Consider the following 26,115-nt stretch of genomic DNA (forward strand, 5'->3'; position numbering starts at 1 on the left):
TGTGCTTTAGCCTGTAGCCGAATTTGTGTTTGTAAAATTAGTAATTTATGTGTTTGATTTTAATTGTATTGTAAACTGAAAATTCAATTGTGTAAGTTGTATAAGTTTGTTTAAATTCACAAAGACAATTAATTGTGGTAAAATATCAAAATGTCTGCAGACTCGGATGAAAAAGTTGCGATAGAAAATGCGACGAAGATTATTGATCGTCTGACGGTAAGATTTATTTGTAATTGGAAAATATTTGGTGAAATAAGTACAAAATCATTTTAAAAAGCTAAATCATTTGTAATGGTTTTTACACTTTTAATTTTACAGAAAGAAATCGAAGCCTTGTATAAATTTAGGGACCTATTTTTCGAAAATCACCCTCTTGAAATGGCAACTCAGAGAAACATAATAGTTGAAGATAGAAAGAAGTTGCTTGTGGAAAAATGTGAAACTATAGACGGTAAGTTATAAGGACAAATACACATTTTTCATTTATGTTGGTATAAAATAATATTAAAATATATTTTTTGTAGTTGACACTCAAATCCCCTTTTCTATGCGCGCTCAGTTCCTTTACTTAAAAGGAAGATGTTATAACATCGGTCCTGCGTATGAAGGAAAGGCATTACAATACCTAAGTAAGGCAGTAAAGTTGAACCCAAGTCTCACTGCTGCTTGGAATGAGTTGGGAGAGTGCTATTGGAAAAATATGAATATGAAAGATGCTAAAGCTAGCTTCGAAGGTGCATTGAAAAATGTAAGTTTTTGTTACATTGTAAATGTCCTGACTAGGTTTAATACTATTTTTTATCGGGTTAGGTATCTCAGTTCGCTGAGATCGCTCCCGGAGATCACCATCAATATAACGGGTTTGCTGGGGTTCTTCTGAGAGCTAGGTTGATCCACGTTCTGTTGCTCACGCAAAATACGCGCTAGCCCTGGCGTTCGGAAACTGTAGCCCCTACTACTACTACTATTTTTTATCTTATTAATATAATAAATGCGAAAGTTTGGATAGATGTATGGTTCTCTGTTAGAGTTTGTAGCCTAAACTGTTGAACATATCTCGACAAAATTAGCCATAGATGTAGAGGATAGTCTGGAAGAAAACTTAGGTTAGTCACTTTTGTTTTTTTTTAATTCCGCATGGATGGAGTCTCCGGAGAAAGCTGGTTATTTCTCATCTGAATATTGCTGAATTAATCTTTACCTTTTTAAAACAGTTATATGTACATTGAGCTGGAGAGTAAATGATTTTTTTCTATTCAGCAACGCAATCGTCTTTCTCTTCGTTGCCTCTCAGTAATTATTCGCCAACAAAACAATGACAGAATACATCATGAAAGAGTGGCTCTTCTATTGAATAGTGTTGAGATGGCCAAGGAGGCAGTAGCACTAGACATTAAAGATGGAATGTCATGGATGGTACTGGGCAATGCATACCTATGCCAATTCTTTACCGTAGCACAAGATCCCAATACATTAAAACTATGTATGAGTGCTTATAAGCAAGCTTGGTTGGATCCAGTGGCAAGAGGGCAGCCAGATTTGTATTTTAATAAAGGAGTTGTAAGTATTATCAGTATTGCAGAATTTAATGGAAATATAAAGTTTACACATTTCACTAGCAGATAATGTTTTACCGTCTATGGATTTTTAAATATATTATTTTGGAAATCGAACTAATATTATAAATGCGAATGTTAGAGTTTGTAGCCTAAACAGCTGAACAAATCTTGATGTTTACCATAGTTGTAGAGGATAGTCTGGAAGAATATATAGGCTATTTACTTTTGTTTTTTTTTATTCTATGCAGACGGAGTCGTGGGCGCAGGCCATTGATTACAAGTTTTTCAATTTTATCAAATTATTTTCAATAAGTTTGTAATTATAGCTTTATAAGATAAAAGTTTGGATACATTTTCTTTATAATTGTACATATCTATCCTCAAGTCTATACAAGCAGAAGTTGTGAGGTTCAGAGTTGATTTACATACATTTATATTTAATGAAAGTATCACAATTTTATCTGTTGTTCCAATGGAAAACATTATGATGCAAACTACACATATCTGTGATCAGCTTTTGCACACGACTTCGCACGTGTAAAATAAAAAAAATACAAAATGTAGTCTATGTACTATACTCACAGATAAATAACCTTTTTAACAGTGAGAGAATTTTTTAAATCGACCCAGTAGTTTTTGAGTTATTTCAATACATACAAAAATAGAAATCTTTTCTTTTTATAATATAAGTATAGATATATGTATGAAGTCAATTAGTGGACGACCATTGACTTTGGCCTAGTCAGTTTAGGCTCCGAGCATCTCAGTGGGGATGTATAGTACATTAGAATAGATTTTCAACGATTTCTGATTTACAATTAACATAATCATTTCAGGCTTTGAAATATGAGGAGATATACGATGAGGCTTTGCAGAATTTTGTTCACGCGACTCGGTTGGACCCTCTGTGGGTGCAGCCGCAGGCAGATTGTGAAAAACTGACCAATTATTTAAAGGATACAAATGAATTGGTGCACACTCGGGGTAAATTGAAGGCTAAACGATTAGCTCATTTAGTGCGGGTAATTACGTTTGTATTTAATATGAGTTTTATGAATGATAATCCAAAAATAAAAGATTAGAAATATATTTTTTTTAAATACTAACAGATCCCATTTTTAAAGCAGAATTTTGGATATTATTAAATATACATCAATATGTAAAAATACCTGTTTTCTTGTTGATATTTGGTTTGTAATTGTATTCTTTTATACTTTGGAATTTAAAATGGAAAAGTTTAGATGGATGGATGGATGGATGTTACTAAGTATATCCAAAACATAACAGATCTTAGTGAATTTGACTACTAAGTTTTTTCCTCATAGAAGAATTCGCAGGAAAACGGTAGTTTTTTATACTATGTCTGGTTTGTATTACCAGTTCATATCTTTCAGAGTATTGATAAGAAGATGCTGGGTGTGTACAGTGAAGGTACTTTCCATACGTTTGGGACACGTCGTGACGTCACACTGACGCTGTGCAGACTGGACGAGCTCATTGCAGGCGAGAATAGAGGAAAAGTTGTGCTCGCTAGAGTTGTCGGATCTATACATAATGAGAATTCTGTACCATTGTAAGTATGACTTTTACTGTTTTATTCAATCTAATGTTTAATTTCCTTAACTTATCATGTTACTAATATTACAAACTAGCTTTTGATCACGACTTCTCCCGCGTGTAATTAAGAAATAATTAAAAATATAGCCTATGTTACTTACAGATAAATTATCATTCTAATGGTGAAAGTGGCCCAATACTTTTTGAGTTATTTCAATTTATACAAAAATACAAATCTTTCCTCTTTATATTGGTATACATTAGTTAGTTTGGAAACTGACCGCCAACCTTTGCTAGTCGGAGAGGCACCTTAAGAAGTAATTTATTTTTTTTATTGTAAAAATGTATTATTTCCAGTACATTTGCGATTGTGGACGAGAGTTATATGTGCGTGTGTGTGACTGTTTACAACTGGGCTGATGGACGCGGAGCTATCATTGGGGACTGCGTCGCTATCCCTGAACCTTACCTCACTGTGCACAAACATGAGTCGGATTTAACGGTAAGTTGAAATACAGATCATTATCTTCCTTCTTCTACTCCCGTAGTGTCATCTGTCATCACACCTTTCTTGATCATGTCACCTTTACGCATGCCATCTCTTTCTATGTCTACCTCTACCGTTGTACCACAGTCATAACTAAATGTGTGTTGTTCATAAGTTGAAATACAGATATATTTATACTAATATAGTAAAGCTTAAACAAACTTTGTTATGTAGGATGCAATCAAGCATGTTTTTGTTTTTTTTTTTAATATCGGTACGTTTTTGTTAATTTGCTAATATTTCCTTTAACCATTTCAACTAAGGTCTAGACTTGTGCTAGGGTATGGTTCACAACAATCAAATGGCGGGATTCAAACCCTCGACCTCAAGATCGGTAGTCTCCCAAACCATTAGGCTATTGGCCTTTAAAATAAATTAATATTAAGATTATTAAAAGGCCATACACTAACGACGCGTTATAGTGTGTGCCTAAATGTGTGAATATATATCTGACTAATATTACAAATTTGGAAGTTTAGATGGATGCTTAATAGTTTGTAGACTAAATGGGTGTACAGGTTTCGAAGAAATTTGTCATGGACGTAGAGCATAGTCCGGTGATACATAGACTACACACTCTTTTAATTCCACGCGGACGGTGTCGCGGTCGAAAGCTAGTAGCTAAATATGTTTTCACACATTTAAAATAAATTGGAAAACATTATGCAAAAATGAGACAAAAACTACAAGCCAATAGCAAAGAAGCAAGATTGCCATAGTAACGGTTTTTGCCATTGCCATTATAAAAAATTTACTATACGCTGTTTATGTAATAAAAAAGTGTTTGTTTAATTTATGTTTATTTCCAGACCTATGACTTCAAATCACTACGGCTCAACAATCCGTTGCTGTTATTGGTTAACGGAAAGAGGGTAGACAAGAATCAGTTCGCCTCCACTTGTATAACCACCAAGATAGAAATCCAATGACACGGAAAACAGTTGAGGGATTTGAAATTGAAGTAAATTAGATATTAAAATATCTACTTCGAAGTAAAACCCTCAACTATGGACTAAAGTTGGTGAGTTATTGTTTAGATTTTCTTACGGTTAACTCACTCAACGATTTATTAAAGTGATTTCTCGGTGTAACAGTTAAAGTGTAGTGTCTATATTTTTATCTATACAAGCATTTATAGCTTGTATTCTAGTGATATGTGTTGCATAGCTGTTAATATTACTAAAATCATTTTTTTTGTCATTACTATATTTTGGTGATTTTTTTTTTATCTTTTGGTTTGATATTTTCTCTGTTATTTCAAACAGAATGTAAGGAATTATAGAAATCCACTGAAAAATAAATAATTAGGAACATAAATAAAGATGTTAATTGTATTATGAATTGGTGTGTTAATAAATTGTTTTTTTTTTATTTTTATATTTGTTACATTCCAAAAAGAAAACGACGCACATTAAGCACTTATTTTTTTGGAGTAATGTTTTAGTCATATTTTGATATTTTCAAATTAGCTGGTTTTTACAGTTTTTAAATATTAATAATTAGAAATAGCACTGTCATGGCATAATTTATTGTATTAAATAATTGTATTAAAGTGGCTATTGGATGCTATACTTATTGAATTAAGTAAAATTATTAATAATTAGCTTTTCTTGGAAACCAAATTTTAATAATCTCATGAACTATCTTAGTACATATAATTTTAGATTTAATAATATAATATATTCATTAAAATTTAATAATAATCGAAGTGTAAAGAAACGTATGTGGCAAAAATGGCGATAGGGTAGTTTTTAACTAAAAATTAATTAATCAACTTTAACTTGATTGAAGTTGGTCTTAAGTAGTAATAACAAAAAGCTTTGCTTATTAATATGATCTCTTTAAAATTATTAAATTCTAATTTTAAATACTGATGGCTCCTTTCTTGTTTCTTTAATCACTAGATAAATACTTAATTCTGTATAGATTTTAAATTAACGTTGGTAAAGAATGTTGTAAATTAGTAGTATTGGTAGTTTACTTTACTTAATTACATAATAATTAAAGTTTTGTTTTGCAAAAGTAGCGTTTTAAACATACGGTAGTTATAGGAGCCATGGATATATTCATAATATAATTTTAGTATTTCACGTTAGGACATAGACTTATTAATCTCATAGATATACTTGAAGTTGTTGGTAAAAAGTAGAAATTTTAGTCCTATTGAAATGCAATTTTTATTAAATACATGTAGTTGAATTATTAATAATATAATATATTGTAATCTGCACTATTATATTATTCTAAATTATACAGATTGCTAAAATTTAAAGTAAAAAGTATTTTCATTTCAAATTATGTAAAAGTGAGGAAATACAAATAATTTATTTGTTACTTTTTTATAAATGTCTACGACAAAGTACTGTTTTGTCAAATAGTCTTATGTTAATGCAACAATTAGTTCTTTATGTAGTACAATGTTGTAATTTGTATTAGTCTTTTTGTTATAGGATGTGACAAATGGGAAACTTGATAATTTATCATAACTATCACGTTTGTTTTCTTGTGTGGATTATTATTATTTATCAAAAAGACATGTATTCGTTATTAAACCATTTAATACTATAATATAATTAAATAATATCTTCTGCATATTTAATGTCATAATGATCATGTATATCTTGTAGTAATAAAAAATAAATAACAAATTATTCTTTCATTTTAATATAATAATAATGAAGGAGGTATATACTATTAATAATCTTGAGTCAAACCATTTTTGTAATCTTATACAATTTCACTTAAATTTGTTAGCTTATTTTTTGTATTAATAAAAACAAACTTTGATAATGTTTAATTTTACATCGATTAATATAATTTGATTATTAATAATAATAATATACAAGAGCAGTTTTTGCAGTAGCTCTTGTTTATTATTATTATAATGCAATATGTTTCCTTTCAGTGTAACATATGTTATTTTTTATTTATATGAATGTGGATTTAACATCCAAAGAATTTACCTTTGGACTAAGAATTATTAAAACAAAAACTTTTGATTTTAAACAATTTATTGTAAAATACTGTTAAACCACATTAATGGTTTTGTAATGGAATGATTCAAATTTTAATTAACTATATACAACTACATCTTCGTAGTTAAGATGTAAGGGAACTGTCTACATTTTCTGTTTATCTTTTAGACGTCCTCTAAGTATAGATTAACGTTCAATGCCACCGTTTGTTCTACGATTGGACATTAATATTTAAAAAATCGTGGCACTGAACGTTTTAATCTAAACGGCTTCACACAATGTTCTTATCAAATTGTATAAAAAAAAATTCTCTAAGATCACCATTACTTTCGATAGGTAATTTTTTTTAGAAACAATGTTATTTAATAAGAAAATACATTAACAGACAATAGTTTATTAGAAAGAAAAGGTCTGGTGATCTTAAATTATTCTTTTACCCGTATTTAATTAATTAATAATTAATCTTAAGCGTTAACTTCCCATAGTTTCATATCGTTTTCTATAATCTCAGCGAACATGTTGGCTTTACGCGGGTCTTTGAACAATGGTTTTAGAGTTTTAAGACCAAGACCAAGTAATGCCCCGTTGTCTAACAAATCGTTTAATTTAAACGCTAATATTGGATTGTAATGCAACCGAAGAAGACTTGGTCTCGAATATAAGTATTGGCTGTCCCTTAAGTTCGTCTTTGCCCATGTCTCCACTGTTTTGTTACCACTGGCTATCTGTAAATCATTAAATTTTAATCATTTCATTATTACATTTTAATAATCATTATTACATTATCATAATATTATTATAGTTGAAGTCCGAAATCCAGAGTTCGGATTTCGAATTGTATTTGTATTTTAGCATCTACTTACCCGTATTTCTCCGACTTGTTTGAGGAAATACGATGAGAAATAGAATCGCAGATTATCAGAACTTGAGTGACGCATGTTGCGTTGCCGAATATACGCTCGGAGAAGGTTGTAGCCTGTCCGCTTATATTTAAAAACCTGCAAATATACATGATATTATTTATATTTTTCTTAGAGACTTGAATGTAGAAGAGAAAATGATAGTCAAGGTTATTGATCCTTCACGTTCGTAGACGTAATAAGAACACGTTTTAAAATTACTGTGAATAAATGGTTTATAAAACAAAAGCAAAGTCAATACTTTAGGTACTTTAGGTACAATTACCTATTATAAAATACGTAATAATTCATTGTGCTTATTTTATAAGATTATCTATGTTTATTTATCTAACATTCTCGATGTTTTAAAAAAAAATTGCATGCTCTTATTTCTTGTCTCTCATTACATAATTGGAAGTTCAGCGTGTGAATGGTTTATTTAATAGTGTTTTAAATAATCTGTGTACAGTTGTTACGAAGTTTTTGTGTAACAAAGAGTAAAATAAAACTAACTTGATAAATAAAATTCCCAGTAACATAGGAATCGATGTAGTGTGTTCCATAGCTCTTCATAAATCTTCTAATTTCGCTAGTATCGCTCACATTTAGTTTGTCTATAGCCCTTTTAACATATTCTCTGACGGTGACATTTTCCAAACTATCCAATTGCACAGACTTATGGACTTTCATTAGTTTGACCAGCACATAGCAACAGTTGTCAGGTTTACTGTCGTATTCGATACCGAATGCCCGCATTATTTCGTCGAGTATCCAATCGCCTAAGAACGCTTTCCAAGGCTTGTCTGTTCTGGAAATAATTAATATAAAGTGTTAAAGAAAACACAGGAAAGTCAGCTTAGGGTTGTCTCTACAAGATAAATACTATTATTATGACGAATCTTGGTTAAAGCTAAAATAAGGATTTAGTAGTGAATTAATTGAATCAAAAGTGGCAAAATGGATTTCGCTCTTCGAATTTAAATAAAAAAGAACATGTAACAGGTATTTATGTAGTACTAATTGTTGGTTTTCACTGATGTACTACCCGTACAATAATATATTGACATCTCCATATTTTCAAGGCAAATGACTCATAAATGTTTGTAAGACACGGTTTCTTATCACGATTGGGTTTGAGCCGTGAAAGTTGTGTCTTACACACATCATATTTGGAAAAACCGCGGCAGTTTAAATTTAATTGAGTCATTTATTACAATATGTTGTATGTATTTCAGCTTTACTAGACCAAACACCATATTATTAAATTTTAATGCTTTCATTAAAATATAATAATATAGTCTAGTGAACTCACCCTTCTATTCTAAAGTTTTCGAAGTAAGTCGCTAAGAGGTCATCGAAAGTTTCACAAAGTAAGATGTTCATATCGATCATCGTTTCTCCCGAGACCTGTCGGCTGCTGGTGTTTAAGAATAAACGTATATTCTTCTCTCTGAATGGTTCCACGTGCTCGGGGCTTTCTTCCTCGTAATCAGCGGATACCACTTGTGTAACTTGCGAGAGATCTCCATAGCTATGTAAATATAATTCATCGTTCAATGTTCGAAATTCAAAAATCATATTAATTTTATAAATGCGAAAGTTTAGATGGATGTTTGTTATTGTTTGTAGCCTAAACCGCTAAGCGGATCTCGATAAAATTTGGCATAGTTTTAGAGGATAGACTAGAAGAACATTTAGGGTACTCACTTTTGACTTGTTTAATTCCACGCGGACGGAGTCGCGGGCGAAAACTAGTTTTTTTAATAATTCTTGATGCTCTATCCACTGACTCTATTTTATGCATGATTCTTTTATGCTTTAATTGGTGTTGAACTTATAGGGAAATTTCGCGGGAAACCCTTAAAGGGACGTAATAAATTGTTCTTGTTTAAAATACGGGATTGATTGAATCGCAATGAATGAATCCCAACGTTCAATGAGATAAAAGGCAAAAATACGATTAGGTCAAAGTTATAAAGTTTTGCATTGAAATATTTTATTTGTTAAGAAACTGGATATTTTTCAACAAAGATTGTTTCACGCTATCTCTAGGCAAACCACAATTCTTAAAGTCTGTTCAAGTTATTTTTTAAGCAAAACTGTTTTTAACTAGACTTTAAATATAATAGTTTTCTTATTTGAAATACTAAAATGAGTAAATATTATTTATGAAAAGTATGATAAACGTTTTGAGCAAGAAAACAGTTTGAACATTCTTTTACTTACTTGGCGAACACGTCGATAGCATTTCCAATATTCAAACCGTATCCTAAATCACTCTCTTCACTCTGACACAACCCACCGCACAGAAAGACCGCGAGATACAACCAAAAAGTCATTTTGAACTAATTATTCATGTTTTAATAAAGTATGCCGCGTGGAGGCGGCATATCAACTGAGTTTTTTTCACATTTTGCTAATGTTAACACGGAGTAAACACAAAATGAACTTGACCTGAGCGATTAGTCGTGTACGCTTCAAACTATTGGTGAACATCCCTAGACATTCGGTTTTGTTCACACTGAACTACTGGCTGTATTTGAAAGACCTTCGCCTTTTGATAGTAACGATTAAAAATAATTTATTTTTAAACATGGCCGCATTTACGCGCCAGTGACACTACAATAAAACAATATTAATAAAAACTGTTTAACGTTTGTTTTTATTTCACATTTGATTTAAAACCACCTTAACAAATAAAACTTATTTTTTAACGATATATTGTTATTACAATAATGTATTTGTAAATTATTTTTCCAAATGATATAAAACTAGATTGGGTCACAGATCTAGGTTTGATTTTACCCAATTAATTTGTCGTTTAGAACCTATTTATTTGATTGTGGACCCAATTAGATAAGGAATTTTATCTTTTATTAAAAAGTTATTTTTATAATCTTTTCTATGTTCTATGGATAAGTACCGTTGAAAAATATTAATGTTCTCATGTGTTAATTAAAAAAAAATATTTCGACAAAAGTAATGACACCAAACATTATCCGATTTTAGTAAATTATTGATTGGAATGGAATCTAAATGTTTTTCACAGTTTACGCATATAATTTTAAGATAAACTAGCTGTTTCTCGCGACTTCGGCCGCTTGAAATTATAAAAACTCAGTGATGGCGTAGCTTTTTAATGGTGCAGGATTTTTTAAAATCGGCCCAATAGTTTTTGAGTTATTTCAAAACATACCAAAAATTCAAATCTTTCCTCATTGTAATATTATAGTATTAGTATAGGTTAAAACCCATATTGCTACCAATATATTCACGCCACTACAGCCTCGTGTTGTAATTTCTATTGAGTCAGCATTTTAAATCTTCCGTATTAACGACTGCCCTAGTTTTAACAAATTATTCAAATATAACAAAGAGATAGTTTGTTAGTATTGCTCAATATTTAAATGTCATTTTACTAAACACCTTGAAAGTGTTCTATGATTTTTGATTATGTTATGTAATATTTTGATTATCGTTGCTTTTATTTTACGATACCAAAAATGATATCATTAAATTCTAAGAAAAAAAAAATTAAATACGGATAGTGGATAAAATTATTAAGCTTCGAGATTATCATCTTTTCGAAGGGATGATGTTAAAAATTTAAAATTAATTTGTAGAGTTTGTAGATGTAACCGTTAGTTTTAATGCCAAAACACTCCTTACGAATCTTACTAACATTATAAATCCGTAGGTTTAGGTGAGTGGATGTTTGTTGGAATTTATAGTCTAAACTGCTGAAGGAATCTCTATAAAATTTAGCATACGTGTAGAACATACTTTTAACGAACACATGCGGGCGAAAGCTAGAATACATATAAAAATCATGTTAAAACACTACAAGGAATGGTTTATCGAAAAATATACGTATATAGGTCAATGAGTCACCAAAATGATTTCGCGAAACTCCCGATGATTCACTATAACTAACGTCTTTTTTTAAAAATATTCTCAAAATTCAATTCCTGTCTATTCAGATTTCCTTTCGTCCCAATCCTTTCTTTAAAATAAGTACGTGGCTTTGGACGAGACCGGCCTTGTACATTTACATTAAAAAAATATTGTTTTTATTTTTTCGTCGAGATTAGATTCGGTTGGTAATAGGGTTTTGCCAACCTCGAGATATCTTTTACTACATTGAACATAGAATGGTGATCGAGTGCTTAAAAAGCAATCTATTGCGTTCATCGTAGTTCAATTTCAAGCTGTTCGATTATCCAAGTAATGTTGCAAGACTCTGATTGATATAAATACAATTGGGACGTTATAATATTGTTCGATATGTACTGGTTAACAAAAATCAAGGTCTAGAGACTATTGCGTTAAGTTGCCCCTTCATTTTGCGATAACCTTTTCAACTGAGCGCGTGAATTCCAATTATCTTATATAGCGTATAAAACATTTAAAGCGTATTCAAATAATCTAGTATAGATTAAACTAGCAATTCGGGTAACAATATTTATTCAGCAATCATACACACATGTAATAGTAGAATCGCGACTATGGGTATAAGTCATTTCAAATATCTTAGCTGCCTATCATTGCATTCTGTAGTGTACTCCCCTGACTTCCTTTACGCTTACACATAAAATAGTATTCTGCAAGCGATTAGTGCGATGTCCCGAGCCGCCAAGTTATTTGACAACTACTATATTTGTAGACATTTGATTGAAATAAGTATGATCACTACGAATATATCTGGATGTTACGTTTAACACAAAAATAACTTTTTATTTCCAAAGTGTTAGAAATACGTTTTAGAAAATAGCTCCATCTATCGGTGAAATTGAAAAATCGTTCACTTTAAGATCCGATTTTCATAGAACCCAAAGAATATTAAAATTCACAGCGTGATAAAATCGAGCGATGAATACATCCATCAAATATTTAGCAACAGGTATGTGAGACAATGTTACGACATGGAGGAAACCGTCAGATTTTTATGAAAGGTTGAATGACACGATATCAGACTAACACGCAAAAGTTTACTTTAATGATAAAACTTCTATGTGTCAGACAACGGCCTCGTTTGTTTTTTATCATAATTTCTGATTATTCTCAAGAATAAGTACAGATTTACACGGAAATCATATTAATGTTATAAATGCGTTTTTTAGATGGATGGATATGTTAGTTTGTAGCCTAAACTGCTGAACTATTCTTTTAAATTTGGTATAGATAAGATAGTCTGGAAGAACACCTAAGCTACTTATGTTTTTTTTTTAATTTCATGTGGATGGAGTCGCGGGCGTAAGCTAGTAAGTAAATAATACAAATCATCAATCACAAAACAAATTTATTTCTAAAACATTTTCCCTCGAAATATTTACACTGCGTACATTCATTTCATTAATCTGCTAAATAAATGCATTTATCAATTTTGATCACGCATTCTATGCGAATTTAATTTATATTTGCACATATTAAAAATATAAAAGAAGATAAAACATCAATTTATTGTCTTTAAAATCGATATTGAGAGACATTTTAATACACAATATAACCTGTACACGAAAACATGCACCTTACAATTAGACTTTCATCCTTGTTTGTTCGAGTTAACGATTTATGATTTCAGGCTTCTTAGATTTAATACTTTTTGGTGCACTGTACATCGCGTTGCTGACGTCATAGATCTCAGGCTTTATGTTATATCGTTCTAATGTTACATTATACACTTATTTGAATTAACAGTTTCATTGATACACAAATTAGCCGATAGTTTTAGTTAACTGATAATTAATAGGAAAATAAAAAATTGAATTAAAAGCTACAAGAGCTGGCGCACATTTTTGGCTAAATTACCAACGCGTGCGATTGTCAATTGTTTCGCAGCCACTGTTCGCACAAGCGAGTGTGTGCACTGCCATATGAGTTCATAGAAATCGAAGGCAGACTAAATAGTTGTACGATAGTTTAGTCAAAAGTGCATGCTATAACATAATATGCAGCGACAAACAGGTTTCCAATCGAAGAAAATATAAGGACAATGATTGGCACATACATCAATAAGTATACATTAATAATATCATTCCTTTATAAAAGTTATTTCTCGTAGTTATTCTAATAATGAGGAAGATAATATCGTCATTTTTAAAAGAACAGATTAGCAATATTAATCTAAGAACAAGATGCGAAATCTAATTTACATTTTATTGTTCGCAATATCTGATTGTTTTTTTATACTGGTGGCCAATAAGGCACCAAAATGTTATGTACAAAACTTTTATCTAATACTAGAGAATAAGTAGGTTTTTCACTGTTCATCTTAAACGTAGGACGATCACATTTTTGCACTACTATCATTATAAAAAAAACATTGTTTGTTTTCTATTACCCTTAAAACCTAAAAGATCTAATTCAAAAACATATTTGTAATTTTATACATATAAATTAAAAATTAAACCTATGCATTTTAAATAATTATACGAAACCACAGAAACATTCAAATTATAAACGCACACCTTTGACTAAACTATCGCACAGCTGTTGTGCGATTGTCGATTGTTTCGTCCATTCAACTGTTTAGTTGCACAACTAAAAATCGAATAGTGGTCGTGCCTCCATAAGCTCATAGTAATCAAAGCGCGACTAAACAATGTTAGTCGATAGTTTAGTCAGGTGTGCCCGCTCTAACATAGTACCTAGTTCACAAGCATTCATAATTATTAAACAAATACACTAATAAATAAATACAATCGATTATTCGGATAATAGAATAAAAACTTGAATCAAATCATCAAATATTTGACCAAACATTGAACAATGTAACAAATGGCCATATCAAAATCTGAATAATTTAGCAATCATAAAAACTGGCAATTTTATTATCAATTACATGTAAATATTTACTTTCACTTTAATATAAACACTCAAATTGTCATTTTACATAATAAAAATGTCCAAAATATTATATAATTTCCATATAAAAATACATTTCTTATAAAAGTTTATAATAGTAACATTTTTGGACTCGCAAAAAGGTTATTAAACTATAAATATGATCTTTTATCACATGTTACTTTCCCATAGTTTTAAATAATTGTCTATCACTTCTTCAAACCACTTTTTCTTTTTAACGTCTTTAAACGCAGGCGATAATGTCTTTAATTCTAATTGTAATAGAGCTTCATTTCCTAGGAGTGTGTCAAGATTTCTTAACAACGTTGGCTCCCCGTGTAGTTTTAATAAACTGGGGTAAGAGAAAATGTAATAGTGGACACGAAGACGCTTCATAGCCCAGCTCTCAACTGTTTTGTTACCACTGGCCACCTGATAGAAAAAAAAATAGTTTTAAAAAGCACAGACTATAGAAGTAATATAGACCCAAAGTTGTAAGAATAATTCTGCAATTTAATGGACGAATTAACTATTGTAAAATATATTTTTACATTTAGAAAAAGAATGTTTTTTAAAACTGCACAAAACGTGAGATTTAAAAATAAGTGGGCCTATAATACTGTAAATGGAAATAAAGTCAAATTTAATTTAAAAAAATGTAATGTGTTAATGCCATTTATGATAGGGGATAGAAAATAAGAAATGACAATGAATTAATGATTTAAAAATAATGATATCAAAACCATCTTGCAAAAACCATGCGTTAACACAAAATGGCAGGAACTGTCAATGTCACTTTGACATTTCACAATAGTGATGTACTTGTTACCTTGATTTGGCCGATATGTTTAGCATGCCATGGCGAGAAGTATCCCTCTAATTCCTTGGCGGTAATATCAGCAACTCCTTTGCTTTTTAATCTTTCTTTGATCATGGAGTATGCGGTTCTAGAGAATACAAATACCTGGAGGTGAGAGCAGACACAATTTTCACATTTTTTTAAATATTATGTTGGCCTGCGGAATGTACTCTCTGATTTTTACCGCGTGTTCAAAATTTGGATCGAAATAAATTTAAACAAAAGTTTTTTTTTATCTTGCATCCGAAATCTTAAAAATTAATCCTTTTAAGTAGTCAAGTTACATTTCTTTAATTAATCTCATGATACTTAATTATTTTACTTCAAATTAAATATTCATAGAATACTGGTATATAAAAAACTTGATAAATGACGTTAATCTTATTTAATTATGTTATAAATAGTTTTTTTTTTTTATCTGAGAATGATTTGATGACTCCAAAATCACATGCTCGAGATGAATTGATGGTAAGAAGTAGAATAGAAAGGATGCAATGCGACGATTTTGATGCAAAGTATGACATGCCTTCGAAAAGATGCGTTCTGAATGATTCCATATTATGTGGCCTGCTTCTAACGTGATAACTGCGTTAATGAACTTCATAGTATATTTTTTTTAAATATCGTAAGGTGGCAAACGAGCAGCGGCCACCTGAATCTGCCAAAATGGCGAGGTAACCGCTGCCCATAGACATTCGCGATAGGGGATGCGTTGCCTACCCTTATTCGACGGAGGAGGAAACGCACATAAATAGGATATTACCCCTTCCTATGCGTGTCCTCCACCGTCAAATCTATGTTTCCTTTTAAGAAAAAGGACTAAAGTTGGGCCTCCGCCACCAGTCATCAGTCGAAATGAACTTCTCCCTCTTCACGACTGTTTTCTGTGTGGTCGTGGCATTGCTGGGGGCGAGCCGACCCATTCGTACGAAGATGTTAAAGTGGGCTCTACCACTGTTAAATAAGTATTTAATATGCAAGTTGTAATATTAGAATTTAATTCAAATAAATAAACCTCGAACGACTCTGTACGTATACTTTTTTTTTTAATTTAGTTAACCAAATACTATTAATAACTGGCAGTTAATAAAAATGAACAGTCGAAGCAGGCCACGAGACAGTTCGATCCAAACCTTGACCGCGCCGACGTGCTCGGCAAAGAACGGCGAGAAGAAGTTGTTCATCTCACTGGATGGAATGTCTTTGACGCCTTGCGACTTCACGCGCTCCTTTATCCGCGAGTACACTCCGCGAGAGAACACAAACACCTGAACAAGTTCATATAAACATAAATATAAAAATATAGCGTAGTTACAGTTTATGTCTACCCCTTTTTAGTAGGCTAGGGAGTTTTATTTGACATGAGCCATCCAACTTTATGTTATAAAACTTGTTGTGTTTAAACTAATATAAAAGCAATTGTATGTTAAACATATGTATTGATGTAACGTTTTTATTATGTTTTTAACGCCATCTATTGACAATAATTTCAATCAATCTTCAATAGAAAACGTGCCACGCGTTCATATTGATAAATCAATCGATTCTGAATAAAACATAGCGAAAGAACTTAAATAATCAACTTTATCGGTTTGTTTAGAAAACTCAATGCGTTTCTTTTCCACTCAATATCACGTTTCGTGCCGTCTCACGTGACAACGCACGTTGTAAGAACTTAAATATTATTTTCCTTATGATTCAAACGTGTTTTGTTAAACGTGTCGAAGAGCGACTTTTAAATAACAATTTTTTTTTACCTTTGATTAATAAAATAACTTGGCACAATGATTTGCCGTCGGCCATATATATTATAATATCAACCAATCCAATATCCTCAAAGCTATAGAATTTTTAGACTATGTTCGCCTATCAAGGCTCATCTCTATAGGTTTGTCGGAGATACCCTTAGCCATAATTTGTTAATAAAACTTTTTTTTCTTACCTGATACAAAGAGTTACCAGTGATGTAGGAAGCGATGTAATGCGAGCCGTATTTCCTGATGAAATCTGCGATAGACACGGTGTCGCCGATAGCGGACTCTTGTATCGCGTCGTAGACGACGTCCTCCACGCCGATGTTCGACGGCAGTTCACTCAGTTTGGCTGTCTCACGGAACCTGGAATTTTAATACAAACATTTTTAATGGATCTGATTTTATATTTTATGTTTATTTTTATTTACACACTAACATTATAAAGAAAAAGATTTTTATTTTTATATTTTTGTATGTATTGAAATAACTCAAAAACTACTGTGCAGATTTCATTCGTTATCAGTGAGTATCATAGGTCATGTTTTTTTATTGTTTTTTTTTTGCAATTTCACGTGGGCGAAGGCGAGTAACTGTTAGATATTGTTAAGCTTAAAAGCAACTGGACTGATTAAAAAACGTAACATTAGAAAGCATAATTATAGTTTCTATGCGGATAAAAGCTGGTTGACATTAAAAGTTACCTTGATACCCTGACGAGCACGTAACAGTGATCACCGGTGATGAACGAGGAGTTGATGCCCAGGTTCCGGGCCATGATGTCCGTCGGCCAGCCGGCGGTAAAAGCTCGCCACGGCCGCTCCAACCTGAAATCAGATTACAAATAATAAGTAAATAGACAGGTTACAAATAAACATTCGACATCACAAGTTATTAGTCAAGCATAGACCTGCAGAACTTATTGTTGTAAGTGAAGCAGATCAGTGAGTCGGCTCTCAGATTAGCTCAATTTTTAGCTAACTAGTATGTTTTACGTGAGTTACTAATCACCGGACAGTTCATGCTCACCTCCCTTAGTTATAGTATATCGCTTTGAGCTGTGAGTCACTTTAATTGTTAAGTCGCAGCTCAACAGTTCAAGGTAATATTTTTTAATAATATAATAGGATCTTTTAAACTGATTCAGAGCTCATTTACACACTAATTAGAACTAAAATCAGTATTTCGCATAAAAGTATCCTTCATGTTTTGTTTGACAATATCTTTTTTTCATTCACCTACGGTACCAATCTGGCGTCAAAAAATACCTTTCAAAACTGAAATCTCTAAAGTACGCCTGCAGTAACTGCTTCAAGTTATCGCAGAACTCCATGTGGAAGTCGCCATCGAACAATGTCTTCGGTTGTCGCGGCGCTGGCGCGAGGGCGAAGCGCTCCACGTCTCTGAACACGCTGACTGTGGGCTCACGGAACACCCAGCCGTCGGTGTCATTGCGTGGCACGACTCGCATGCAGATGCTGAGGTATCCATATCTGTGAATACAATAATTCAACTTTTATGTAAGCCATTGACCGAGGGATTTTATAATCGCTTATCGAAGTCACTATTTAGATTAAGAAGCTAGTATATTCATTACAAAAAAGCTAGATTAGATCGCCTTTTGTGTACAGTTGATTACCCAGATCCAGACCCAGGTCAATATGTGGTGTGATCTATGAAAATACTAGCTTAAGCCCATTGTGGAATTAAAAAAAAACAAAAACAAAGTTAAACCTATGCGTCCTTTCAGACTATGTTCTACATCTAGTCATCGCATCGCATTTATAATATTAAAATATTAAGTATGATTTTAATGCGTTTAAATAGATGGATGGACGTTTGTTAGAGTTTGTAGCCTAATCTGCTGAAAGGATCTCAATGAAATTTGTTATAGATGCCATTGTGCCTATTGCAACTTTTTTTTATTCCACGCAGACGGAGTCGCAGGCGAAAGCCAATATTAGTAGTAGTATGAGTATGATTTAGTCACTGTCGCACTTAGAGGCCGTGAAATAGTTATTGGTAAAAATTATGCCTGAATTATTTACTGTTTTCTGCCTGCTCACCTCATAAATATGTTGATGGCCTTCCCGACGCCCAGCTCGGAGTCGAGTGTGGTGGCGGCGCGACACAGTGCTACCGCCAGCAGCAGCACTGTGGCCTCACGCACCATCACACCGACGCTACACGCCTAAAACAACAATAAAAAATAAGTATCAGAATCCACGAGTTTCTATCTTAATTTTTCTTTAAGAATATATGAACAAAAAAGTCTCCCCGGCGGGGAATCGAACCCCGGTCTCCCGCGTGACAGGCGGGGATACTTACCACTATACTACCGAGGACTACATACAAAGATAGAAATTTATTCTACGCAAATTTTTACGCAGAATACTTTAGAAACATAGTATTTATAAAACTACTACATAACTTATCTGTTAACTGATAACTAATATTTGATTTCTAAAAAAAAAGAAAAATAATTAATAATGAAAACAATAATTATGAATTCAAAAAAAGTTTGTCAGAAGTGGGATTCGAACCCACGCCCTCAGAGAGGACCAGAACACACATCAAACCCGTTTACAACGGGCAAGGTAACCTTGAGTCTGGCGCCTTAGACCGCTCGGCCATCCTGACAGATACGAATACTGTTGAAATTAGCGATAACATACAACGTACATGTGCATTATTCTTTTCTCAACTAGATGGCGCTGCTAGTTTAAATAAGTGTATTTAACTTTTTCATTCCATAATATATTACCATACCATATTTTTATAAATATAGCCAGAGTAATTGTAGTTTATTTGAAAATGCTAATAATTATACTCCTTTTATTTTGAAAAACAATGTAACCGAAATACTTTGATACCGACTGTTATAACATTATTGAAAATTACTTGGTAAATTGAATACCACTTATATAACAATTATGCGGCGCATGTCTTCACGGATGACCGAACTTAATAGAGTGATCTGTCATGGACCAATGATTTATATACGTAAGATAAAATTTATCGACCATTTCGGACAAACCTACTTACCTACTTCTTACATAACAATAACAAATGTCGTCATATATGTTATTTATTATTTAGATTAATATGGTATAAATTTCCTTCTAATCGTTTTGATAAAAGTTATAGGCGATGGATGCTGATAACGCATTTTTTTCTTTAAATGAATATTAAACCAACAGATGGCGCTGTTCAGAGAGTGTATAATAAATAGCAAAAAGTGTTGTCACCATAAATCGAGTAAATAAATTAATTAGATGTATAGATGATTTTTTATTTATTTATGTTAATTATATAGTTTAAAATTTAAGGTTATGAATAAAAAACACGTAATAATGTAATTTTTTGCTGTCGGAGGTCATCAAAAAAAGATGAACAGATTTAAAAACATTTTTTAATCATTCTTACATAGATAATTTTGATCTTGAATATAAAAACAAGTTCTTTGCTTTAAGGTGATTAATTACGTAAAGTTATAACGATCCTTGGCCTGGTTGCTCGTTACAAGTGAATTATACCAATTGTCTTCAACAAATTGCATTTGAGTGTAATTTGCGAGTCGTCATTAGAACATAATATGACGGGGTATCGTTTGGTTATGATTATTACATAGATTAAATTAGAAACCTGTAAAGTTGTGAATGTTTATTTCCTATACATCGGGGTTGCCAGCGTGGAAAGGGCCATCCCTGCCTTAAGAACCGAAAATGGCATGATCAGTTTAGGTGTAAAATATAATTGCAACACAAATATGCTTATTATAGAATTTATTAAGACTGCTGTACGATATTCGACCGTAGATGGGAATTTATTTACCTTTGAACAGATAGGGTCACTCCTTTTTTTAAAAAGTACATTTATGATGAGCGGAAGTCCTGTAAAGGCTTTGAAACAGGTCGGAGCATAGAGCAGAATAGATTTTTTTTTATCACAATTGACATTACGATATAGACCGGTAGGGGGCGCTGCAAAAAGCTAATGTCGATAACGTTAGTAAAACGATCTCACGAATATTTTTTACTAGCTGTTACTAGGGACTTCATCCGCGTGATATTAAAAAAAATAATAAAAAATATAGCCCATATTACTCACGTAGCTTTCTAATGGTGTTAGTATTTTTGAAATCGGATCAATAGTTTATGAGTTACAACAATACATAAAAAATACAAATCTTTCCTCTTTATAATATTAGTATAGATCCCTGCTATTGGTAATTATTTCTGCGTGCACTTGTAGCGAAATAAACGCCAACCGACTGTAAGCAATCAAAAGTTTCGTAAACAGTAATTAATCTGGATTCATTTGGATTGTTTTAAGTGCACTCGAAACTGCTCTCGAGATTTGATATGTTGCAACGACCCATTAGTACGTTACCAGAAATAATTCTTGATAATGATAAACTGCAAATAACGGCCGAAAGCTAAGGGAATTGTACGTCAAAAAATAACATACATAAAAAAACACACAGAATAATTGAGTACCTCCTTCGTTTGGGATGTCGGTCGAAAATAAACATAACGATTATTTGGTGGTTGGACAATACTTGAAACTTTAGTTGTGGTTCTTCTCCGCAAGCGTTGACTAATTAATTAAGATTGTGTTATTTGTAAACGACAAAGCCCTGCAATAAGAATAAAATTTCCTATGTAATAAAAGTTTAAAATATAATCTACTGGCTTTCGCCAGCGACTCCGTCCGCGTGGAATTGAAAAAAATATAAAAGTTAGTAGCCTATGTGTTCTTCCAGGCTATCCTCTACATCTGTACCAAATTTCACTGAAATCCGTTCCGCCGTTTAGGCTACAACCTCTAACAAACATCCATCCATCCATCTAAACTTTCACATTTATAAAATAAGTTAGAAGTTAGATTACAGATTTCTTTGTTTATTTGCCTTCTTGGTGCAATTATACTCGTAAGTGACTTTCATATGTTATCAATGGAGTTGGTGATGAAATTGTTTTAATAAAAAAGGTTAAAATAATTGTAAATGGCTGTGTAGTGTGCCAGTAAGGCATAGCGCTTCATTACTTAAGACGGATGAGCTGTATTTATAGAACAGAGAATGACACGCATCTCCTGCGTATCAAAGTACGATGTGCAAAACAATATTGAATGAAAAAAATGTATTATATATTATCTATATCTATACTAATATTATAAAGAGGAAAGATTTGTGTTTTTGGATTTTTGTATTGATATAACTCAAAAACTACTGGGCTGATTTTTTAAATTCTTTCACTATTAAAATGCTACGTTACAAGTGACATAGGCTATCTTTTTTTACTATTTTTTTAATTTAAGCGGTTGAAGTTATGTGCTACAAAGTGTGACAAATGATTGTTCGGTTTATTTTCATGAATTTCAGTATATAAAAATAAGAACTAAGCAAAGGAAATTATTTGAAATGGCTTGAAATTTGATTACTGTCTTTTTCAACAACATTTTTTTTTAAATTGTAATATAATTGTTTTAATATATTTCGGCAATTTTGATATAAAATGTGTTTTTAACAACTTGAATTATTATATACACAGAAATAAATAATATTTTTTTATTAACTTGTCCGTCTGTCTGTACTAAAGGTTCGCCGGATTTCACGCATTAGCGTTTTACTCTTAATTGGATCCCAAGTAAACATGGTGACTTCAAAGAGGATAAAAATAATTACAATCGTGCCCAAACACAAATCAACACTTTTTGCTTCTTTTTTTATCTAGGGGTTTTAAGAACGTCGTGTTTTTGTCGTATTAAGTTACAAAGACCTGGCGTAATGCGAAACGTATAAAGTTTGCTTTTGTTTGCTTAAAGTAATGTGGTCGTGACCTTTTATGTCTAAATAGGGCAAATTAGTTTTAATTAACGTAGTTTTACACTCTAATTATAAAAGCATAAAAAACGTTAATTCCGGACAGTTGCATTAAAAGTTTCGCCTCTTTAAATGTCAGCTTTATTCAGTTTTAATTTTTTTTACCAATAATTTTATTATAATATCACATATGAACTACTTTTTTCTAACTTTTTAAAAACAAATTGGCAGTCAAAAAAGTATTAAAACCTTATTAACAATATTGCAAGTGAAATAAATAAATCCTTCCTTAACGTATATTACGTACTTAGATACTAAACATATAAGATATTAGATTTAGTGAGCTCTAATTGTGAATTGTAACCCAAAACTGCCACGTGACCAGACTGTCGCCGTGCAATTTGTAACTATTTGTGTGTAGATAATGTCACTATATTGCCAATAATGCCAGAAATGCTGGTGATACTTTCAAATACACGTTTAAAATACATAATAGGAGTATAAAGGTAACAAATACAATTAAAAATTACAATGGATATTACAATGATAACCAATTTAATCGCTTATTAGTATGATTTAATCTTTATCTATACATGTAATAAAATTGGGGAAGATAATGTATTCTCGTTGCTGATAACGTAAATCGAATTTCAAAATTTTTATCTGTCCGTCTGTCTGTCTGTCTGTCCGCAAGCCGCGTTTGTTCCGGGTAATCTACGAAACGGCTGCGTCGATTTAGAGCTGACTTTTAATGAAGGGTAGCTGACATAGACTACTTTTTTCATCTTAATATTGCGTGGACAAAGTCGCAGGCAACAGCTATTATTACATAAAATCTGTTCAAAAGGATAAAAACATAAACTATATTTATAAAATTCGTTGCGGATGACCTAACATTAATTAAATATAGATTAAAAAATCTTTTTAGTCTTTGCGCGTTCGCTTGACTCACGTTTATTTCCTGTTCAAATGCTAAATTGTAGGTGAATGTCTCCCAGCTTAGGACGATAACGAACTATCGATTATTTTATATCAAACGAATTTATCTACTAATTAAACTGAACAATGTTTTACTTACGTCTTTACAAACAGAATAGCCAGTTACAATTTTTTATTAAACATACCGTTTTCTTTATTTTTAAGTAAATTATTTAAAAAACGCTTTTGAAATAATCAATGTTATTTTTAATTAAAAGATCGATAGTGTGTAAATGCCTAAGGTACGAGTATAAGCATTATCGGTCGTCATCTAACAGCTGTCGTGGCGCATAGATGTTGCGAAGTCACAAAAGTGGAACAAACGAGAGTGGAACAGGTTCGATTCTTTGTTTTGTTTGCTTTACACCTCAGAGAATTATCAGGTCAATATACAAGTTGCCTTAGATTTATTGTCACAATAATGTTTTTCTACCTTTATTTGTAAACCATAAGCATTAAGAAATAAAAAATGTAATGTTGTGGTAGATGATTATCTATGAAACTAACATGTTTAATATAATATAGTCATTTAATTCCGTTTTTAAAGGTCGATTAAAGTTACACTCAGAATATACATGGCTGAGTATTGAAACGAACTGAACACTTCCTTTTGTAAACACTTATTAAAAACTGACTTACGTAATTTTAAAGGAAGTGGAAGCTTAATCGAGTTTCATTTTGTTGGGTTGCCGAAGTGTCCATTTATTTTATCACTAGCTTAATCCCGCGAATCCGTCTACGTGTAATCCTCTACGTCTATGCAAAATTTCATTCAGATCCATTCAGCTGTTTAGGCTACAAACTGTAACAAACATCCATCCATCTATCCGCCTAAACTTTCGCATTTATAATATCAGCAAGATTACCTAATGAGTAATTAGTGATAGGTTAAACTAAACAGGGTTCCGAAACGAATTTCAAGAATTTATCGAACCAAAAACCAATAGCGGATGGTTAAATATAGCTCGGAAACTGGCCATAAGACTGTTACATGTTTAGTTGTCGTTTTAGTATTCAACCGTAATTCAAACGTGTGGTACATTTCGAAGAACTTTAAAGTATCCTATGTTCACATACACTTTCATAGAATGCTGACACTAATGGTATTTAATACTTCCAATGAATAGTCGAGTCGGATTATAGAGAAGTGTTGTTAGATTCTAATTCTTGAGAGTAGTATTAAATAATATTCTAGTGAATTAGCGAATCTTCTTCATCTTCCTCCTTATCCAACTCTCGTAGTGGTCCACGTAACTCTATTCGTTATCTGTCATCACTCCCTTCTTGATCATGTCACCTTTCACGCAATCCATCCATTTCTTTCTAGGTCTATCGCTACCGGTGTACCTCCACACTTATAACTAACATTCTCCTTGTTACTTGCGATTCATCATAACATGCCCATACCATGCTAACCTTTTACGCTTTCCCGTCTCTACCATTGGGGCTACTCTCAAACTTCCTCTAATATACTCATTTTAGTTACTTTATTAGTTAATATTTATCAATTGTTTCTGTTAATAATTAAATCTCTCTCCCTAATCAACACTCTTATCTTTATTTTAGTTTTGTATTTATTTGGTGTTAATCAGCTCGTCACATACATGTCATAAGCATGTAATACACAATAGACAATCATGTTTTATTTTCCTTACAAACTAAAATAAAAAAGTTATAACCAAGTTCCACATTTATGACTCATTCTCTTGGACTTCCAACGAAGACTATCTTTACGACATATTGTTAAAATAAGAAATAAAATTATACATGTCAGTCTTAAGTTACAAAAAAATAACACAGACGAATTGAGGACTTCCTTTTTTGGGAAGTCGGTCAAAAAAACTAATGTATGGGATTGATTTTGGCCATAACTTATTTTTTATTCTATAGTCTTATAAACTAAGATCTCAACGAGACTTACGTCATTATACAAAGCTAATAGTAAAATTTTGTTTTCGTTGTTTTAGCAGAATTTATTTACCTAACTTTATGCGAATTCTTATAGAATTTGCATGGATATCGTGTAAGGAAATCTGACACACAACAGACCGTACCAAATGTCATGATTCGGTCATATGCCGCGCCTTGTCACGACACAATTGTTCCCAGAATGGCGAACTACCCACGCCTGGAACTATTAAAGTTAAATATATGGGGCATGAATAGATTAACTTCTTTTGGTGATAATGGATAAGCAGGCTATGATTTTCGGTGACTATTAGCACGTAATACCAGAAAAAAATAGAGGACATTTAAAATTGCCAGGGTAATTACAAGAGAAAGTCTGTTGCTTTCGATTTTGTCGGGAAAACATAAATGT

The 26,115-nt window shown here is 32.0% G+C and overlaps 3 protein-coding genes and 2 non-coding genes across 7 annotated transcripts in view; 1 reads left to right on the forward strand and 4 right to left on the reverse strand.

Moving 5' to 3' along the window:
• Positions 1-6,311, forward strand: LOC106105596 (tetratricopeptide repeat protein 5-like). The gene is made up of 8 exons (XM_013286003.1): positions 1-216; positions 319-451; positions 525-748; positions 1,261-1,560; positions 2,396-2,581; positions 2,954-3,132; positions 3,474-3,618; positions 4,473-6,311. The coding sequence occupies exons 1-8, from the start codon at positions 151-153 to the stop codon at positions 4,590-4,592; spliced, it is 1,353 nt and encodes a 450-aa protein (XP_013141457.1). The 5' UTR covers positions 1-150; the 3' UTR covers positions 4,593-6,311.
• A 329-nt stretch (positions 6,312-6,640) lies between these two features.
• LOC106105395 (torso-like protein) lies at positions 6,641-10,148 on the reverse strand. The gene is made up of 5 exons (XM_013285689.1): positions 9,764-10,148; positions 8,850-9,068; positions 8,051-8,345; positions 7,502-7,636; positions 6,641-7,363 (listed from the first exon to the last, which is right to left on the reverse strand). The coding sequence occupies exons 1-5, from the start codon at positions 9,874-9,876 to the stop codon at positions 7,103-7,105; spliced, it is 1,023 nt and encodes a 340-aa protein (XP_013141143.1). The 5' UTR covers positions 9,877-10,148; the 3' UTR covers positions 6,641-7,102.
• A 3,868-nt stretch (positions 10,149-14,016) lies between these two features.
• Positions 14,017-26,115, reverse strand: part of LOC106105594 (torso-like protein) — a 37,619-nt gene continuing 25,520 nt past the window's right edge. Inside the window, exons 2-8 of one of the 3 annotated variants that reach the window (XM_013285998.1) lie at positions 19,057-19,181; positions 18,259-18,483; positions 17,695-17,817; positions 17,182-17,356; positions 16,373-16,507; positions 15,210-15,344; positions 14,017-14,812 (exon numbers count right to left, since the gene is read on the reverse strand). In XM_013285998.1, the coding sequence (XP_013141452.1) occupies positions 14,552-14,812; positions 15,210-15,344; positions 16,373-16,507; positions 17,182-17,356; positions 17,695-17,817; positions 18,259-18,483; positions 19,057-19,163 (1,161 nt within the window). In that variant the 5' untranslated portion in view covers positions 19,164-19,181 and the 3' untranslated portion in view covers positions 14,017-14,551. The remainder of the gene's footprint in view (positions 14,813-15,209; positions 15,345-16,372; positions 16,508-17,181; positions 17,357-17,694; positions 17,818-18,258; positions 18,484-19,056; positions 19,182-26,115) is intronic. The other 2 variants (XM_013286000.1, XM_013285999.1) reach the window with 2 other exon arrangements.
• Positions 19,264-19,335, reverse strand: Trnad-guc. The gene has a single exon. It is a non-coding gene; the product is annotated as a tRNA-Asp (tRNA).
• Trnal-caa lies at positions 19,513-19,630 on the reverse strand. Its single transcript has 2 exons — positions 19,593-19,630; positions 19,513-19,557 (listed from the first exon to the last, which is right to left on the reverse strand). It is a non-coding gene; the product is annotated as a tRNA-Leu (tRNA).

Source organism: Papilio polytes, unplaced genomic scaffold, assembly GCF_000836215.1.
Source record: "Papilio polytes unplaced genomic scaffold, Ppol_1.0 DF822845.1, whole genome shotgun sequence".
In the NCBI taxonomy this organism is placed as follows: Eukaryota; Metazoa; Arthropoda; class Insecta; order Lepidoptera; family Papilionidae; genus Papilio; species Papilio polytes.

Coding starts and splice junctions, on each gene's coding strand:
- LOC106105596 (XM_013286003.1), top strand. CDS start 151: ATGTCTGCAGACTCGGATGAAAAAGTTGCGATAGAAAATGCGACGAAG. Junction 1,561..2,395: donor TGTATTTTAATAAAGGAGTT/GTAAGTATTATC, acceptor TAATCATTTCAG/GCTTTGAAATATGAGGAGAT. Junction 3,133..3,473: donor AATGAGAATTCTGTACCATT/GTAAGTATGACT, acceptor TATTATTTCCAG/TACATTTGCGATTGTGGACG.
- LOC106105395 (XM_013285689.1), bottom strand. CDS start 9,876: ATGACTTTTTGGTTGTATCTCGCGGTCTTTCTGTGCGGTGGGTTGTGT. Junction 7,637..8,050: donor CTGGGAATTTTATTTATCAA/GTTAGTTTTATT, acceptor GTATATTTGCAG/GTTTTTAAATATAAGCGGAC. Junction 7,364..7,501: donor AACAAGTCGGAGAAATACGG/GTAAGTAGATGC, acceptor AATGATTTACAG/ATAGCCAGTGGTAACAAAAC.